The sequence below is a fragment of the Monopterus albus genome, unplaced genomic scaffold, assembly GCF_001952655.1.
Source record: "Monopterus albus unplaced genomic scaffold, M_albus_1.0 scaffold6.1, whole genome shotgun sequence".
Taxonomy (NCBI): domain Eukaryota; kingdom Metazoa; phylum Chordata; class Actinopteri; order Synbranchiformes; family Synbranchidae; genus Monopterus; species Monopterus albus.
In genome coordinates, this window is record NW_018127886.1 from 1,146,220 (window position 1) to 1,166,181 (window position 19,962).

The 19,962-nt window shown below is 39.7% G+C and overlaps 2 protein-coding genes across 6 annotated transcripts in view; both read right to left on the reverse strand.

Moving 5' to 3' along the window:
• Positions 1-3,878: 3,878 nt before the first annotated feature.
• Positions 3,879-11,705, reverse strand: tnnt2a (troponin T type 2a (cardiac)). Of its 5 annotated transcripts, none has more exons than XM_020616613.1 (16): positions 11,531-11,705; positions 11,357-11,426; positions 11,121-11,131; positions 10,766-10,780; positions 10,384-10,431; positions 8,383-8,433; positions 6,924-6,953; positions 6,650-6,677; positions 6,022-6,085; positions 5,564-5,680; positions 5,378-5,455; positions 5,182-5,292; positions 4,970-5,079; positions 4,723-4,813; positions 4,594-4,634; positions 3,879-4,158 (listed from the first exon to the last, which is right to left on the reverse strand). In XM_020616613.1, exons 2-16 carry the CDS (start codon positions 11,392-11,394, stop codon positions 4,125-4,127), a joined length of 867 nt encoding a protein of 288 aa, XP_020472269.1. In that variant the 5' UTR covers positions 11,395-11,426; positions 11,531-11,705; the 3' UTR covers positions 3,879-4,124. The 5 variants fall into 5 exon arrangements, with proteins under 5 accessions (XP_020472269.1, XP_020472252.1, XP_020472288.1 ...); XM_020616596.1 differs by having other exon boundaries at positions 10,384-10,434; XM_020616605.1 differs by having other exon boundaries at positions 3,881-4,158; positions 6,650-6,674; positions 10,384-10,434.
• Positions 11,706-12,171: 466 nt separating this feature from the next.
• Positions 12,172-19,962, reverse strand: part of lad1 (ladinin) — a 9,213-nt gene continuing 1,422 nt past the window's right edge. The window contains exons 3-14 of the mRNA XM_020616449.1: positions 19,553-19,838; positions 16,352-16,425; positions 15,617-15,788; positions 15,203-15,295; positions 14,838-14,881; positions 14,706-14,748; positions 14,556-14,599; positions 14,386-14,452; positions 14,129-14,263; positions 13,629-13,718; positions 12,839-12,964; positions 12,172-12,676 (exon numbers count right to left, since the gene is read on the reverse strand). Coding sequence (XP_020472105.1) covers positions 12,866-12,964; positions 13,629-13,718; positions 14,129-14,263; positions 14,386-14,452; positions 14,556-14,599; positions 14,706-14,748; positions 14,838-14,881; positions 15,203-15,295; positions 15,617-15,788; positions 16,352-16,425; positions 19,553-19,838 — 1,147 coding nt within the window. The 3' untranslated portion in view covers positions 12,172-12,676; positions 12,839-12,865. The remainder of the gene's footprint in view (positions 12,677-12,838; positions 12,965-13,628; positions 13,719-14,128; positions 14,264-14,385; positions 14,453-14,555; positions 14,600-14,705; positions 14,749-14,837; positions 14,882-15,202; positions 15,296-15,616; positions 15,789-16,351; positions 16,426-19,552; positions 19,839-19,962) is intronic.

Here is a 19,962-nt window from a genome sequence, read left to right on the forward strand (position 1 = left end):
GAGCTGAGCTGTAAGGCGAAGCTCTCGATTTACTGGTCAATCTACGTTCCGACTCTCACCTATGGTCATGAACTTTGGGTCATGACCGAAAGGGCAAGATCCCGGATACAGGTGGCCGAAATGAGCTTTCTCCGCAGGGTGGCCGGGCGCACCCTTAGAGATAGGGTGAGGAGCTCGGTCACCCGGGAGGAGCTCAGAGTAGAACCGCTGCTCCTCCACATCGAGAGGAGCCAGCTGAGGTGGCTTGGGCATCTGTTTTGGATGCCTCCTGGGCGCCTTTCTAGGGAGGTGTTCCGGGCATGTCCCACCGGGAGGAGGCCCCGGGGAAGACCCAGGACACACTGGAGGGACTATGTCTCTCGGCTGGCCTGGGAACGCCTTGGCATTCCCCCAGTGGAGCTGGAGGAAGTGTCTGGAGAGAGGGAAGTCTGGGCATCTTTGCTTAGACTGCTGCCCCTGTGACCCGGTCCCGGATAAGCAGAAGAAAATGGATGGATGGAAGTTTTTTTCAGAATACCGCAAGAGGTTTCAACTTGACTTCAAGGGCCATTCAGCCAAAAAAAGCTTGAGAACCACTGCTCTACAGGATAAGCTTTACAGAAAATGGGTGGATGAATAACAGCTGTATCTTCTGTGTAAAAAATCTGCTGAGTGAGATCAAATCCATTTGCTTTTTATCTAATATACTATAGTAACAGCTGGAAAAACAGTCAGTCATTTGAAAATATTTCATGCAAAACTACAGTTCAGTTCAAGGTTTTCATGATTTCAGCTGTGCACAAACATTATATCAACACAGCCTATGTAAAGTAGGTCTGTAAAAACGTTTCCCAGAGAGAACCAAAAAAACACAAGAAACAGTAAGATTTGAATCTTATAGGCTCTAGTTACTTTATAAGATTTAGTTACTTTTCATAACTTTAGTTTCCTATAGTTACTTTTCATAACTTTATTTTCTTTTAGTTACTTTTCATTAATTTATTTTTCCTTGCTTATATTAATAAAACTTTATTGATGACTGCCATATTCTACTGAGTGAAACTTTGCAACTGTATGCTACAACCTTTGAAGAGACATGATGTCTGTACCTTCAAGTAACCAGATGGCCTATTTGACATTTTAACAAAGACCTGTTGGCCTGTTTTGCATCTTCACCTAGGCCCGCTTAGCATATTCCAAGTTCTGCGTTGTCATGTAGTATCTTGCAGAGACAGGGGGCCTACAACCTCAGATGACCACCTGGCCCATTTAGCATACTCACTAGGTCCTGCTTTGTCCTGTAATAGTTTACACAGATCTGCAGTGCAGACAACCAATTGTTCAGCATTTATTGATTAGCTGCCGCCTGAAAATCACAACACACACACACACAAACCTGGTTTAGATCACATTTCAGCAAGCAGGCACGGGCAGGGGTACCTGCTCACGCCAAATGGCCAATAGGATTATGAAGTGTGAAACGTACCTCTGTACAGGGCGAACTCACCTCGAGAAGATAAATGTAACGAAAAACATAACTCGTGGTTCAGAGAACAGATTTCCTGCGTGAGCTCTGTCTCTCTGATCCCAGTGATGTATGGTTTCACCTGTGCCCAGACTTTGAGGAACATTTCTGTTGATTTTATACAGTCCTCTCCTGTCTTCACTTCCTGCGCTTCCAACAAAAGAATTGGGTTTTTTCTAACAAAACACAGGCCATAACAGCAGAACTGGCCTCTGAGGATCTGGTATCAGAAACCTTACAAGAAGGGCTGCAGTATACTATTTAACAAATTGTCTCTTTTCAGTTAGAATTCACACAAGAACAGAATGTTTACAAGAAACAGCAAGAGAATTGTTCAAATGCTATGGCAGAATGCACAAAGTAGAAAAGTTAAGACAATCATAAGATGATTTGGGTGTGTGTTTTGTTTGAAATAATCACTGAATGTGTAAGAATCTAAATCATAGTGAAAATGCTGAATCACAGAGAAAGGGGAAGTAGGCACACATCCCTGAAAAGAGGAAATACACAGGTGTGTGTATGATAGGCAGAGAGAGAAGAGACACACAGCTTAAGAAAGTAAAAATGATATTTTCAAGCCTAAAAATAAAGATTTGATTATTACTGTTTAATCAATGTCTAATTAATGATAATCAATGTTTAGTTAAGTATTGTATTCAAAATATGAAGATCCATGTTTTGATTTTAAGGCATCGATAGTTTTGTGTGATCAGAGTGTAATTCTGATTGTTTAGTTAAAAGCAATGATGGGATTTTGGTATTTCAATCAGATCTGTACAGTAATGACAAGGAAAATGTTATGCTCAAAAAAACAGGAAGCTGCAAAGAAGATGAAGACCATAATCATCATATACAGTATTGTTCAAAATAATAGCAGTACAATGTGACTAACCAGAATAATCCAGGTTTTTAGTATATTTTTTATTGCTACATGGCAAACAAGTTACCAGTAGGTGCAGTAGATTCTCAGAAAGCAAACAAGACCCAGCATTCATGATATGCACGCTCTTAAGGCTGTGCAATTGGGCAATTAGTTGAAAGGGGTGTGTTAAAAAAAAATGGCAGTGTCTGCCGTTGACTGTACAAACACAAAACTATTTTGTACAAACGTTTTTGTTTCTAGGATTTAGCAATCCTGTGAATCACTAAACTAATATTTAGTTGTATGACCACAGTTTTTTATAACTGCTTCACATCTGTGTGGCATGGAGTCAACCAACTTGTGGCACCTTTCAGCTGTTATTCCACTCCATGATTCTTTAACAACATTCCACAATTCATTTACATTTCTTGGTTTTAGCATATGGCTGCAATATAACAAAGAGTGAAAAATTTAAGGGGGTCTGAATACTTTCCATACCCACTGTAATAAGGAAGTAATGAGAAAAACAGCAGATATACTCTTTTGATGGCTTACTTATCAAGGGTTCCATGGGATTAAAAACCACACTGCAAGAACAAGGAAATCCTCTGCGCCTTCACTATTTTCAAAGAGGAAGCTAACACAGGGTGGCCATGGCTCAGGGATACAGTGGGTTGGCAGTGCAGTCCACATGTCAAAGAATTTTTGGGCAAGACACTAAACCCTAGCTTGCTCCTGGTGGCCAGGCCAGTGCCCTTCATGGCAACTCTCTGTATGAAGAGACTGTTGGTCTATACTGATGGGAAGTCAGACAATTACACTTTGATACCCAGTTCTGTGTTGGAGGAGCGAGAGGTCCTTTTTCATGTCGGCGTCCATTGTCTCATGATCAATCCACTGAGTGCTGAAAAATGGTACACAACATTGCCGAAGCACTGCAACTCCAACCTTAGACCACAGCAAGTATGTTTTGCACTTTTAATGAAGTGGGATATGTTTAATCAAATCCGACCACAAAATCATAAATCGTACTGCTGCTGAATGGAATGGTTCTTTCATTACAAGCATATTTGGTGCTACATCAGATCCACACCAATGACTTCATTGGTATTTAGTTTTGTACCTGCATGTCTGATCAAATCCAAGAATGTTGTCAAGTAAGTTCACTTTGGGATGAGTTTTTGATAGACTTTTTTTTTTCAGAAAAAAAAATTACCAACTGGGATTGTGGGTAAACGAAAATGATTTATGCTCTTTCAGATCCGTGTGTTTGTGTATGAGTGTGTTTGTGTGTGTGTGTGTGTGTGTTCTGGGTGGAGGTCTGGGTATCAGCCCATGGAGCATCATGCTAGTCCTAGTCATGTCGAGGCTTGTCTCTAAGCAAGACGTCTCTTCCTGTCTTTGCTTTAGGCTTTCTGCATTGTCTTAAATGTACTACAGGGTCATTTTACTTTTCGGATGCCAGTAATTGAACTCACTCACACACACACACACGCACCTACACTTAAAAGGTGTGAAAGATCAAGAAGAAAGATTGAATTGAGTTGGTTTTATTTCCACCTTAAACACAGGACAGCTAATTCAAGGGGTGAGAATAAGAGGGGAACCAGTCAAGTGAGGTTGAACTGGGTAACTGGTTATAACTGGTAATGTGGTGGTATTTGGGAAACTGTCAGGAGTGGGGTGTGGCAGCTGGGGCTTGGTTTGAGGCAGTAGAACAGGACTGATGGTTACATTGTTCTATCCATGCATCCATATCTATTTCCTCAGGCCTCTCTTGGTCCTCTTGGATCTGTTGAAACATGGAAGTTATCACATGAGACCAAAGAACAAGCAGTTTGTTGCACTCGCAAAATTTAGTTTACTCATCGTGGGGAGTACTATCCCACTTGTGAAAACCAGAGGCTATTATATGACCAGTGTTGCCTGAGGCTGGTAAACAAATTGGAAGTTCTTTTCTTTATTCTCTGAGGCTGTTTCTGTTTTTGAGTTAGCGACCTAAAAAAGTGAGCTGTCAGCAGTGTAAACAGGTAGAAACAGCAGTTTTGTTAGTATGGCTGAAGAAGTGCTGCCCTGGAAGTGTCTATAGTGACAGGATAGTTAAACTGGGTTCCAGAGGGAGCTTTCCAAAGTCTAACAAACTGCCTGAGTACATAGTTTACTCAGTGTGAGCAGGTGGTCCATCTGTGTGGGAAGTGTGTGTGCATCAGACAGAAAAGGTTCTTACGTTTTCTGATGGTCACTGACACGGTTCCTCAGCACTTTAATCTGGAACAAAGGCAACATACTCTAATGAGGTTTATGACCTTTTGTTCCTTGTTTCAGTAATATGTGTTGTGTACTGTAGCGCACTCGCCTCGTATTTCTGTCTGGTGAACTGGTACTGCAGTTCAAACTTCTCTGCCTCCAGCTCGTAAATCCACTGCCACAGATCCTTTGCTTTCTCCCTGTGCAACAAAGAAAAAATGAAAATGCATGGTTGTTGTCATTTTTGCTATGTTGATGGATTATTTTCTTCTCCTTACGTGTATAATTTAAAAAAAAAGTCCTTAACAAAAATATTTGGCCTTTTGTGTGGTATATTGTGATATTTCTCCACCTACTTGAGCTTTTCCTGGCTCAGGTTCTCAATGTCCAGAGATTTACGTCTTTCACTCAGTATCTTCTTTTTCTTCTCTCTCTCAGTTTGCCTCTTTCCACTCCGTTTCTCTGTCTGTGAAAAAAGGGAAATCATTTACAGTTCTGGTCTACAGCCTTCACATTTTATTACATTAACCTCTTGGAAACCTTCAGATTAAATCTTCCACTTGCTCACCAACTTCTGCATGTAGCCTCCAAAGTGGAGGCTGGTGAGAGTTTTCTTCTTCTTAGCATCATCCTCTGCTCTCTTCTTGGCTTCCTCATCCTCCTTACGAGCTTTCTCCTCCTACAATAACATGTATCCAGAGAGAATGAAGACCAGTGTAGGCAGCTGTATGGATTACATTACAGCACCTGGGAAATGACTGTACCTCAAGACGCTTTTGGCGCTCTTTCTCTCTGTCACTACGGATTCTTTGCTGCTCTGCTCGCTCAGAACGCCGCTTCTCCTGCACAACACATTATTTCACCTTTAACAGGTCTTGCTTGATACAGATCTAAGACTTCATGTGTGTCAATAGGTTTACATGAGGCTGGCCATATTATAGGATACCCACAATTCTCTCCTTGAGATAAATGAGCTCCTCTTCTTCCTTCTTTCTGCTCTCAAAGTGAACCTCAATCAATGTCTGAAGCTCCATCAGGTCCTTCTCCATCCTTTTACGATGTATATCCTGCAGAAACAGGGATTCAAATCTATGCTTCATTGGTTTCCATATTACTGAAGGTATATTTGTTAATGGTCTCGCATTAAAAGGATTCCTTAGTTAGTTAAAGGATAAACAGGGCCATCAAAACAACAGAGGCTTTTTTTGAGATTCACTGTCACAAAAAGGGTCAGAAAATGTAAACAATGTCTTGGTATTTTAAGTAGGACAGCTTCAGCATTAACATACATGTCACAGCCTAACATATGGCAATGTCTAAAATTGCATAATAAATCCTGAGGCCTATGTACAGCATGCTACAGTAGGTACGCCTGTGCTGCTTTGTTTTGATTTTCAGTGTCACTCACATCAAAATCCACCTTCTCTCCATCAGGGATCTTAGGGGGGATGAGGTTTGGCATGATAAATGGCCTGGAGAAAAAAAAGTAGTGGTTTGTTTTTGTAATAGGCCATCATCATCATTTGGCATAAGATATTGATATTAAAACCTGTCTCCACACCATGCTTTATCCGGCACCCTTCCATCAAAGCGTACACTCCACCTTTCTGTACAGTGAATGGTTTTTATCAGTATCGGTGCAGTGGACTTTTAGAAAGATTGGAATATAAAATAGTGAAAGCTGTGTTAGTTGTGCTTAATGTAGACCTTGATGACCCTGGCGCTTAAGGTAGATCTTGAGGACTCTGATTCGGGTAACTGGGACTCAACTCAGACTTGACTCGCACTCGAAACAACCGGGACTAGAGAGTTGATTCAACTCAAGATTTAGTGATTCAATCACAACACTGATGCAACAATAGTAACATAAAGACAGTCTTAACATGTAGATGTCAAGTTATAATCAATTCATGGTCTACATTATTCACTGTATTTAATGACATTGTACAGTAAATAGAATTAGCCCTGCCATAAACCTTTGGATTCCACAAAATAACAGCTGAAGAATAAACGTGTGTGCAGTGAGTGTTGCTCACTTGAATTTTGGTTTGGCTTCCTCCTCTGCTGAGAAGAAAATAGAGAGAGGAGATGAGCTAATGTAGTCCAGACCCAAAACATTTCATAGAAATCCTACCAGAAAACACTAGCATGTTATGACTGTGGTTTCAGTGTTGTGATTATAACAAATTTAGTTTTACTGAAATTTCATCTGCCCTTAATTCTGGTATGATTCAGGTTCAGTACCACCAGAAATCGATTCACAACATGTGAAGTGTGCTAACATTCGTTTTCATGCAGTAACAGTGTTACCTTCTCCCTCTTCAGCTTCTTCTTCTCCATCTAAAATCCAAACAAAATGAGAAGTAAGTTTATGTTTGTGACTGTGTAAAATGAGTGTGCATTATGGAACGGTAAATTATTGTGATTTAGTGCTGAAGTACATGAAACAACGATAAAGACTGGTAGTGTAAAAATCTGGTAGTGTTTGCTTCACTGTGTGTTGCATACAGTAGGTCACATCAAAAGTAGCACTCTGGAGAGGTGGGAGAGGATGTCTAGAAACATAAGTCTTCACTCTCTCACCAACAAAGATATGGCATTAATGACCTCTGAATGACAGTCAACCAAACATTTTAAACAAAGACCATTAAAACTTTAACATTTGTCTTTCAGTTTTACAATGAACCAGTCTACTGCTAGTGTCTTGTACACATTCATGTGCTCTGAGCTAAATGTTGATGTCGGTATGTCAACATGCTCAGTGTTCATGTTAATATGTTTAGTGTTGGCATACTGTGATGTCATTTGCTAATTAGCATGAAAAAGTACAGCTGAGGTTGATAGGGTATGTCAGTAATTTTTCAGCAATTTTAGTCATAATGTATTAGATAAATTAAAACTTCGACGTGACGGGGTAGTGGTGCTGCTAGATGAAAAGCCAAAGGTATAAGAATACATTGTCTGGGGTATTTTTTCAAAAATTTTGTGCCAGTCCATTTTGACACTAGAATAAAAGTCAGGGGAAATTAAAATTCATACTCTAGGCACCTTGAATTAATTTAAGTGATAATTTATCAAATGCTGTAGTTGTCAATATATTTCTTGGAGCTAAAGGAAAAGTCAGGAGAATTCACTGTCTAACGAACATGAAAAGTCGGAAGGTAATCCCTCTACTTGTTGAGATATTTGAGTCTGGACCAAAGGGGTGGTCCAACAAGCTGACTCACCAGCAGACTTTGTGAAGGCTGTAGACCAGAGATTCTCGTCCCTTAGAATATATTTGGCTAAAAACTACTTCGATGATCAAATGAATGCTCTGAGCAGATCACTTTCTCCTGCATATTGTGTGCGTGACACACCAGGTGACAGTTGACTGGTGCCTCATAGGGCGTTTTGGATTTAAAGACATTAATTACACTGAATCTGATTAATATCCCTCCCATTTCATATTCTGACTAATATCCCTCCCATTTCATATGACTGACAAAAAGACAGAGAAATGCCTAAATAATGAGTATGACAGGAATGACCTAAATGTAACTGATGAGCAGGAGCCTTAGGGCTGGGAGGCTTGAGGATTACTCTGACCAAGTGGTTGTGTCTGGTATGACTAAGATGGAGTCAGAGATATAAAGAAAACATGTATGTTTAGACTGTCTGATAGTGTGACTGTGATTGCAGATAATTTTCCCACCTGCCTCTGGTAATTATGAGTGGGATAAATTCAAGTTCAATTCAAAACAGTGTTTTACATTTTACAACCCCTCACCTTGTTCTCCACTGGCCTCCTCCTCTGCACCATGTTCTTCCTGCACAGGCTCTGACAGAAAAAGAAGTTTGACAGCAAACCATGACACCGTGAGAAATTTAGACAGTTGCACTGGGGGTGACTCATTCAAACGATCACTCGTCCTTGTCAGTAACTTGCCATTTTCTAAGGTCTTGGTGACATGAGAGACTGCTTTTCCCCTCTTTTTCCCTCATTCAAAAGCTCCAGCTTGTGCTTTTTTGTTTTTGACTCATGTCAGTTTGATTGATGGATGGATTCTGTGTTCCACAGTAGAATAGATAAGAGTTTCCTGGAAAGCCTTGTAGGGGCATAGCAAGTGATCAGTTGACAATGAGCTACCCGCCTCTGGTATTTAAAGTAGACAGCACTAAAGAACTGGTGAAGTGGTGCCTGTTTGTGTGCAGGTCGGGGAGATGTGATGACACATAGCTTTGTCAACTCCGATCATGCAAATCATGTGATGAGGTACCCATTTAAAAATAAAATTGCATTTATAAATACATGAGCAGTTTAGGCAGTATTTGGGGATTTTATAGACAGAGAGGGGGCAATGTCCCAAATATATGATCTCAGCAAGGGATACTTTCTGAAAAGTCTTCATTATTGACAGCAAAAAAAAAGAGATCAGGTCAGATCAGGGACAGACGCACTCTACAGTGGACAAAAAAATTAACGGAATAAATGCTGGAATGAATTCATAAATGCTAAAAGAATACCTATTTAAATCAATGTTAAAATAAATACAGAAATAATTTCCTGATATGCACACATACAGGCTCCTGTCAGTCTTAGTAACTGCCTATCAGCAACCAATAGCTGTAACACCTGTAGCTCACTGACGTACAGTAGCTCTGTGAAACCTGCAGGTGGTCAGTGAGGAGGAGAAGTGAACTTTGAGTTGCTCAGTTTCTGCAGTTGAAGAAACAACAGAAGCTGTTCGTTGAGGGTGAAACTAATATAAGGGCTTAACATTTTCTATTAGTAATTATATGCTTTCTTAATATGAACATACAATAGTGATTTGTTTAGAACTTGTGTAGTTTCAGAAATGCAGCATTTATCAACTCGTTTCTACTGCTGCTACTTAGTTAGGTTATAGAAACTGTTACATATTTTAACATAATACATGTAAGTTGTTCCTTATTGATAATGATTATGTAGCCACTGTGTAAACATGGAGATTTGTTTCACCGGATTTATCTGTTTTAGGCTGACTATGCTTGATTTATGGCTTTGCTCATCTGTTCCGTTCAAGTTAATGCCATGTCCCTGACCACACATCTGACAACATACCCGCCCAGAAAATCTGAAGGTCAGTTTCAATTGTATTTTTTAAATTTTTACTTTTTGGAAGATGAGTGTGCTCAGTTCAAATGTATTGTTTGTGCTCAGATATATTGTTTGTGCCTGGTTTGCCCTGGGGACCAATCCTGCTTTAGAGTGAAATTTAGTACCACCTATTCCATTAACATACAGACAAAGAAATATATAAATATAAAGAAAGGCTTGCATACAGAAACAAATTAGGAAAATAAGAAATCCATATACATAAATACAAGGAATTATAGAAATTAATTTCTCTATTTATTAATTCATTATTTAGTTTTAGTATATATTTATATTATTTTAGTTTGATTTATATTTTATTGACCAATAAGTTATTTTCTCTGTCTACATATACCTGTCTCTTAGGTGTGACATTACTAAGCAAATGTTAATGGTATTTTTAAATATTTTTCAATAATGCTAATATGGTCTAGTGGAGCACCTCATTTCATACTTCAAATTAAGTTTTGTAACATAATTTTAATGCCCTGTTAGTATACAAATGGTTTTCATCACACAGAATTGTTTGGGACTGAATGGCTGAAAAAAATCAGCTCTTGTTACTCAGCTGTTCCATGTTCACAAAGTCAGCCTGACCTTTGCTCTCCATGGAATATCTAAAACAATAGATTCAGCATAGAGCCCACGCAGTACCTTCCTCTGCATCCTCCTGCTCCTCGTCTTCCTCTATTCTCTGCTCCCCTGCTGTCCAGAACAGACTTGTAAGTACAGTCAGCCAGCAGCACCCAGGCACACAAAGATTTAAAAAACAGTAAACATTTCTTTTAGTGCATGGTATGATCAAGCATGACTAAGTCAAAAGTATAGTAATAACTTGAGAATGTCAGCTACAGTTATCTTATTCTAACCACAAATGCCTTGACTGTCTGGAAAAACATTGCTCATGACTCCACCTGTTGCTCTGGTAAATGTAAGTGATCCATGACAAAAATCCTTCATTGACGACCGAGAGCTTCACTTCTAAATGTCAGAGCTAAAGCTGTACGTTACCACTGCAAGCTCACAAAGCCCATACCTTCAGCTTCTTCTTCTGTGTCAAGCAGCAGGGAAGTACAGTGCATAGAAAAGGAATTTACAAATAGAATCACTTAAGGAGAAATGTAAACTGTGATTTATAGTACTGTATGTTTTACACACAGCTGCTTTTGCTAAAATGGCATTAATGCTACAACAAATCACAAGGAATTAAAGAAAGGCATCACTTAACCACAAAAGCCATCAAATACAGCATGCACCTAATAATAATGGTTTACTGTATTAAGCTCTCTAGATTACTTAGGGAGGACAAGTCTTAACAACATGGCTATTGCTTTAACAGTTAGTTGTGTCTTTCAGCACTGCACATGGTGAGTCATGATGACAGCTCTTACCTTCCACCTCCCTGTGAAATTCAAACACATATGTGCATTATTGTTCTGATCCAAATACATAGCAATTTATAATATTACAGTAACATACAACTGTCATTATAACAGAAGTAAGAAACTACTGTAGAAACTCTACCAGCAGGTCCAGTATTTGTACACAAGACATTATTTTAGCATTTATAGGCAGACAGCTGAAATCTTTGTATTATTCATGAAAATAAAAACTTGCTTCAACCTACTCCTCATACTCCTCCACCACCTCCTCGGTGTCTGACATGGCAGTGAATGTTCAGGTGTGCAGCAGTGAATCTGAACATTAAACAATACTCGATAAGTTCACCTTCATCACTTCAGTTACAACATCCTCGTTTAAATGCATATAGTCTAGTGTACACTCAGTTAGTGGAACATACCTGAGGATCAGATGGAGTGACAGAGCTGAAGTCCTTATTTTCTCTAACACAAACCTGAGTTGAGTCTCAGAGGGCAAATGAATGGAATGCCTGGTGAGGAAATGGCTTTAGGACCCCCTGCTTAAGTTATTAATAACTTTTTAGATAGCATGTAGTCACCATTATCACCATTCCCAAAAATGGCAGCTGTGTGCACAACTGTGGGTTGCAGTGCCAAAAAGATCCAGATAAAGCCACAGTTGCTCACAGTGATTCATGCACACACAAAGCCAAGCTGAGGCATGCATGTGCATGCACACACACACACACTAGTGCCTCTAAGGACACTCATTGACATAATGCATTCCCTAGCCCCTTACCCTAACACTTAACCAGCCAAAATGTCCTCACTTTGCACAAGTGTCCTCATTCTGTAGCAAAAAATACAGTTTGGTCCTCACTACATAGCAAGTAGAAGAACACATTCTCTCACCCTTGTATACCACATTACCACTGACAAAACACAGACATACAACTCTTATCTACATCCTCCCTCCTCTGAGATAAGCAATGTATGTAGACATTTAACACTGCTTTTGTTGTGACAGAGCAGTTACAGTGAATTCATGGCAGACATGTAGTAAAACATTTTATTCCTCAGACAGGCAGCATCTTGCCCACAAAGACTCACAAAACAAGCATTGTGTTTTGGCAGATTAGACAAAAAAAAAGTACAATTACAACTCCAGACTTCCAACCCTTGTAATTCAATAAACATATCATTAGCCTTAAGACCATCACCTGTTTAAAGTGCTTGAAAATTACATTTAAGTAAAACACATTTTTATTACTTTCCCATGTGTATTTTGCTTTTATTTTTTTCCTCATAAACAGTGTCAAAACATTATCCTCGTGTTTAAATGTTTGAAAAAGGTCACACTTCACAAATTGATGCAAAAGTATATGATTGAAGCCTCCTAACTTTAAAAGCAGAATCCTCCTTTTCAGTTCTCTAAAGCTACAAGTCAAATCTCCTTCTTCTCTGTTTCTCCTGTCGGTTCCTGTGTGCTTTAGCAGTGAAGAAAAAAAACAAACTTGAAGAAATAGTCAGTCAGTCATAGCATCCATTAATCTTCCAGTTCTCTTCATCTCACTGTGTTCTTAGTCCTAAAAACAAAGGAAAGAAATTACTTCTAAACAAATACAGTTTTATTTCGCATTTAAATGTAAAGTAATGTTAATGTTATCTGCTTCATTTAGCTACTGGCTGCTGTTTCCACGGGTTTTACTGTATGCTACTACATGCAGTGTGGGACAGTTTAAGCTTACCAGCTGGACATTATAAATAGACATCCTCTACTTGAAGGTTTTTCCAGCACTGGCTTTTGAGGCACTGGCCTTCCCTTTGTTCTCAAACAGGCTTCTTTTACCACTGATGTCCACATGTCTCAGCTCCTATAAACGGACAATAGAAACATGATCACACTTATTTCTAAAATGCAATTCCCCCTTAACACAGCAGTAAAGCAGGCAGAAAAAAACTAAATGTGGTTATGTGGTCTGATATGCGTCAGATTCATTTCTCTTTAAAGACAAAACAATCCTGTTTCTGCTCAGAGGAAACTGAGATGATTGTAGCTATAGATACTGGTCAACTACCAGCAACCTGCATTTGTTATAGAGACTTTTTTGAACATATGATTTAACTTTAGAACTAGGTTTAAGTTAAGTTAAACATCAGATTTGACCACTACAGAACAGAACAAATAAAAATTATGTTAGTGTAATTATAAAAAGCTTTCCTCTGAAATGGAACTGTATGAGAAAACCTGTTGTAAAAATTGCTCTAATCTGAACCGGTTTGGTCAGGGCTTGCTCTCCTCCATCTCTGAACACAGTTAGTGAGAACAACTTAATCACTTAACCACAAATACCTGACTCTAAAATCCAGAATGAATCGAATGTTAGCAACAGGAACAAAACAAAACATCCTGCTGTGTTGATGAAAGAGTACTACTGCCCTCTAGCTGTTAGACGCTACATTTGAATAACTTCCTACATGACGCACTTTCGGCAGGCATGTAACAATGCAAATAGCCTGGTTAATGGGTGACCTTACAGTAGGATTGTGGGAAGACCCAGTTTGGTTGGTCTTGTTGATCCAGCGGTTGATCCGGTCTGACATTCCTGATGTGAAGCTCCTAAATTCCTGGTAGCACCAGATGTGATCTGATTAGGACCCACACATGCTAATGATATAAATGTATTAGCTGTAATAGTACTTAGGACCCACACATGCTAATGATATAAATGTATTAGCTGTAATATTACATGTTGTAGGCACTTAAAGCTTAGGCTGCTCAGCATCCCCCTAAGCCTCAGTCGCCAGATCATTGTAGTTTTATTCCAGAACTAGTATGCACAGTATATGCATATATGTTTTAGTAATATCTGGTGTGTACATTATTAATAATTATTAATCTTTGTTTTATCTTTGACTAGTATATCTATAGTGTTCAATTGTCATTACTTACAACATCTTAATGAAATATTATGTATTTAACAAACATGGTCAGTGGCATGTGGCACATCAAAGTGGATTGTGAGTATTAGGTTTACCTGTCTGGAAATTCCCGGGCTGGTAGGAGTCACTGCCTGCTGCTCCTTCTCAAAGATGCCTCGCTTCCTGGACACCTCGTCCAGCAAGAACAAGGTCCTCTGGGCCACATCTGGAGATCGTATTATTTCGGACTTCTACACATATATAGGAAACACCTTCAGCAATAATGACAGTTGATGTAGACTTGAGTATGAATGCAATTGTTATTTTGCAGCATTATAGAGATGAGTTATGTTTGATGGGCCAAGAGTCTGACCTGTGCAGCCTGAGCCAGTCTCTCCATCTTCTCCTGGATGGATCTGGATGAAATCCTCTGCCTAGAGCTGGATAATGCACATGCTGCTTTCACTTATTGTGACAAAAATTACAATTATTACAACACATTTACAATAATTAAAAATTACAACCTACAAGAAATCAACTCACTTTCTCAGAAAAGGTGATGTATTGTCTTCATCTTCATTTTGGTCCTAATCCAAAACCCAAGGGTGCTTAACATTAGACCCAATGTAAATCATCTATGTACAATTTTAACACAAACAACATACATTTTAGTTAAAGAAAATATCACATTACCGTGTTGGATCCAGACGTCTTAGTGGTCATTCTCACACTCGCACTGAAGAAAAAAAACCGGTTTGAATTTACGTTACAGAAAGGTGGACAGATACAAAGTGACTCACAGTAAAGACAGGGATGTTTCCTTGCCTCCTCTGCAGCGGTGAACTCTCCTCTTCTTTCTTCTTGATCATCTGTCAAAGACCAAGAGCAGGACAAGTGCGTGTTAGCAGACCTCACAGTGGTCCAACTGTCAGCAGCAGCACAGTCTACTCTTGTGACATGTGAGGGTGTTAACAAAGCAATAAGTCACTACTGACAGCTGGTAAATATTGCTTCAACTATCAGCATATGCCCAAAGCTTGAGTCACACAAGCAAATTATGCTGAACTGATAGTCTGATGCACAATCACATGATATTTTAACAGTCAAATAGGCAAATGTTAACATTGGCATTTGCTTGGGAAGATGTGTGCATGCATGTTTGAGTGTATGGGTTGGGTTGATGTGTTTACCCTAAAAGATAGAGTCCTGGAGCTCTGTCTGACAAAGGCAGGCTTGGCCGTCTGTTCAAAGGTGCAGCTGGAGGAAGAGCCATTCTCCCTAGTCTGAGGTAAAGTAAATAACATAATTTTCTGCTTCTCTGCATTTTAGTCCAATAGAAATCAGCTGCAGTAAGAAACGATTCTGCCCTTCAAAACCGTTTGCTTTGTCACACAGCTGCAGGTGCAACTATGGCAATTTCTTTGGCACAAAGTGTGTGACGTTCACTCTTTCAACATGAGAGGGTGCTGTTGCTTTATTGAATTAATGAGAGATGGCATCAGCACTTTGCAGCCATTTGACAAGCAAAACATGAAGCGCAGATAGTTGTTATAAATTATGTCACCTATCAAAGTATCTGTATGTGTGTGTCTGTGTTAAAGTACCCTCTGTCTGGGTCCGCTATGAACAGGACTTTGAGCCCCCGTGGGTGAGGGATTTTCATAGGGCGAGGACCAGTTTTCTCGAGGTGACAAGGGGGCCGTCGGAGAGCAAGGGCTCATGGGAGTTGTGCTCCCACTGACAGTGGGACTCTTGTCAAGTGAGATGGAAACAGAACTGCAACAGCAGAAACACAAGTGGACTGAAAGGTCAGTCGAAGATGTGAATGAGAAAGCACTCAGTGATCCAGGACCAGCTCACAGTAAAGCTGCAGAATATTCACATCTTTACTGCACCCTCCTCACCAGCCTCCTTTAAAATATTGTTTCTCTGTGATCAGTGTCAACTCTTCTAGGGATCATATTTGCTCCATCTAAGCTAACAGCTAATCTCAGGAACAGGTTTATGTGAGATTGCATTGTATCAAAGGTGTGTTAATTTGCTAGGTTTAGTGTATACTTAAACAAATGTGTGTGTTGAAGACTGTGTTATAAGTGGATATGATTGTCTTCATATGGTTCATTACTTAAACAGTAAACTAAGACATACAGTATAATGAATTTTACTTGGGTGATATTTTGCTTTAGTTTCCTGTTTCACAGCTGTACTGCACTGTTTTATGCTGCTGCACTTTTATTTTCTTGTGTGGAACCAGTGATCCTTATCTTAACATAAAAACATCTGAACTGTATTTGACTAACCCACATGAAGAAAAACAGACATAAATTGTGCTTGTTAACCTGACAAACTTGCGAGCCGGGTTGGAGGGCGACCTGGGATCAGGGTCTTTGCTCGGCAACTCTCTGTTTTCATGCTAACAAAGAAACAAACCAGAGAGATAATCAGCACAACCATAATCAGATGAGACACACCTTACATTATGTAGCACTGTACAGTATTTGCAAATACACTGAATTCGAAATGGCTGCAAGTGTCATAAAAGCTACAGTTCAAGTTCTGACCCTAAGTGCATGTTATCTAAGTTTTATAGGCAATTTACATAACTACTTCACTGGAAGACTGCAGGTACTGTAAGAGGACAAGCTACATACAAATAGTATTTTCCTCTATTTCCTCATACAGTGTATTCTAGTGCTAGCACTTGCAAAGAAAATACACCAAAGTTGTTTATAACTAGCATATACGAAAAGCAAGTGCCTGTGTGTGAGCATCAATACTCTCTCTTTATGTCTGTCTTTAATCACCTACTGTAAATACTACACACAGAGTCTTTCTACTTGTGCAAAACAAATAACAGTAATATCCTTCTATGATGGGAAAACATTTGGTGAGTTGTTGTTGTAAAATATAGAAAATGATTAACATGACTGCCTCTGTATGGGGTAACAGTTAACTGTGACTAACCACACTGCAGGGTGGCACAATTGGTAGCACTCTGTTATAACCCAGTGAAGCATTAATAGCTTGGGTGAGAGTTGGCAAGTGTTTCTCCATATGTCTTGTCAAAGGATTCGTCTCTCAATGAATATAGTTCAGACTTTATTTTTAGGCCATGCTAGTGCATCTCTAGAGATGATGATATCAGTCTGTTGGTTGGTCAGGCCACTGCTTTGGTCCAAACTAAAGGACATCATTAAATAACTATGGACTGTCATGACATTTTGTACAGACATTCATGTTACTCTTGTTGTGCCACCAGCAGGTCAACATTTTGAAATATCTGAACATTTACTATTGGCACAGAATCTGGCACTAACATTCACTGTAGGGTATCAATCAGCCTCACTTTTAATTTGTGTTCTGTGTTAGTTAGTAAATGTTCACTAACATGCTACATAAAATGAAGACGATGGCAAACAATATACCTGCTTAACATCAGCATGTAAGTATTTTCACTGTGTACACACTAAATTTAGTGTGCCAATATTAGCATTTAGCAGCCTGTGCCATTTGCTGCTTTCAATGCACACTGGATATTTCAGGCCTCGAGGTTGGAATTCTGACTGGGAAACTTTGACCAGTTTCATGGATCCTGACTTTACTGTGAAGCAGATACTCTGATATCACTCAATATACAGCAGTGGTGTCCATAAAAACTGGCTTCAAATGGTGTTAAATGAATAAAACTCTAAAAATGTCTACTCGGACTATGTTAGTAAATTAAATTTGGATTTATTACCGTGTATAAACTCGGACGGAATTGAAGTAAAATACTCTATGTGCAGCCTCCTCCTTTATCCATTGTCTAGTCTCCTCTGGTTTGTTGATGTATACAGTCAGCACAGAAAGTATTCATACCTGTAGATTCAATTAAACTTTTTTCTCATCAATCTACACACAATACTCCACAATGATATAATGAAAACAGGTTTTGGAGTGTTTTGTGACTTCATTAAAAATAAAAGACTCAAATATCCCATTTACATAAATATAGTCCACCTGTGCCTAATTTAATGCACTGGATATAATTAGGAAAGGCACACACCTGTCTATATAGGGTCTCACAGTTGGTGTTGTATGTCAGAGTGAGAACAAAGCCACGAGGTCAAGAGAACTGTCCACAGACCTATGAGACAGGATTGTGTCAAGACACAGATCTGTGGAAGGATGCAAGAACATTTATGCAGCATTGAATGTGTCCAAGGGCACAGTAGCCCCCGTCATTCTCAAATGGAAGAGATATGGAACCAGCCAATCTGAGTATTTGGAGACAAAGGGCCTTGGTCAGACCAGTAACCAAGAGCCCGAGGATCAAAATGAATGACATCTAGAGTTCCTTTCTGGAGATGGGAGGACCTTACAGAAGGACAGCACTCCACCAATCAGGTAGAGTGGCCAGACTGAAGCCATTCTTCACTAAAATACATATGACAGCCTGCTGCGAGTTTGCCAAAGGTCACCTGAAGGACTCAAACCAGGAGAAGCAAAATCCTCTGGTCTGATGAAACAAAGATTGAACTATCTGATCAAAGTTCCCAACAGTGTTTATGGAGACAACCAGGCACTGAGCATCACCTCAGTAATAGCATCCCTACAGTCAAGCACGGTGCTGGCAGCATCACGCTGTGGGGATGCTTTTCTGCATCCAGGACTGGGAGACTAGTCAAGATAGAGGGAAGGATGGATGCAGAAAAATATAAAGCAACTCTGAATGAAAACATTCTCCAAAGTGCTCAGGATCTCAGGCTGGAATGAAGGTTTGCATTTCAACAAGACAATGACCCAAAGCAAACCACAAAGAAAACACAGGAGTGGCTTCAGGAAACTCTGTGAAACTCCTAATTGGCCCAGCCTGAGTCCGGACCTGAACCCAATAGAGCATCTCTGGAGAGATCTGAAAATCCAGTGCACCAACACGCCCCATTGACCTTGAATGATTCTGCCAAGCAGAATGGAAGACAATTCCAAAAGAAAGGTGCCGCGTTTGTAGCTTCATTCTCAAGAAGACTTGAGGCTGTCGTTGCTGCCAAAGGTGCTTTAACCAAGTACCAAGTAAAGGGTCTGAATCCTGTAAATGGGTTTTTTATTTTTATTTTTAATAAATTTACAAAACACAGAAAAAAACTGTTTTCACTTTAACATTGTGGAGTATTGTGTGTAGATTGATGAGGAAAAAACTGAACTGAATCCATTTTAAGATGAGTCAGCAACATAAAATGTGAACGGGTCTGAAAATGTTCCGTACTGATTGTAAAAGCTCTGCTGATCTTGCAAATTTTCCCGTGCTGCCTGTCGTACACATCTTTGATAAGACAAGTTTTTTGTGGTCAGCCATGACTGCTGACATTTAGCATGGTGACTCATGGAACACTTTGAGCTTGGAACTTGAAAATTTTAATCTCTGCATCGAGGGCAGCAAAAGTACACACTCGCAGAGCCATGAGCACAGCTGTAGACTTGTAGTCTTGTTGCTGTCTGAGACAAACTGTTTGAGTAAGTATTTCTTTCACTCTGCTGAAACAAAGTGACTCTAGTCTTACTTGTTTGTTTATATTGTTGGTGCTGGAGCTGCTGCTGCTGTGACTGTAAGAGGCTGTTGTTGGTGGTTGTGGTTCAGATGTGGCTTTCACAAAGGGCAACACACTGCCTTGCTCCTCATCCAAGTCGCCCAGTAGCTCCACCCTGGCTCCTCCTCCTCCTATGCTACCCTCTGCTTCATTTTCCCCTTCTTCCTTCTGTCGTCTCAGTGCCTCCATGTGCCTCATCCTCCGCTTTTCATCACGGGCATGTAGCATCTCTACAAAGTCGAGCTGGAGCTCCTCCACACTAGGAATAAATATACACATCTGAATGACTAAAATATATGAAGAACAGTCTCTAAAGAGTGGTAAAAGGACCTGTCAATCCTGTGTCTGATCAGGTTTCTTTAATGAAAGGCTCTACAGTTCCT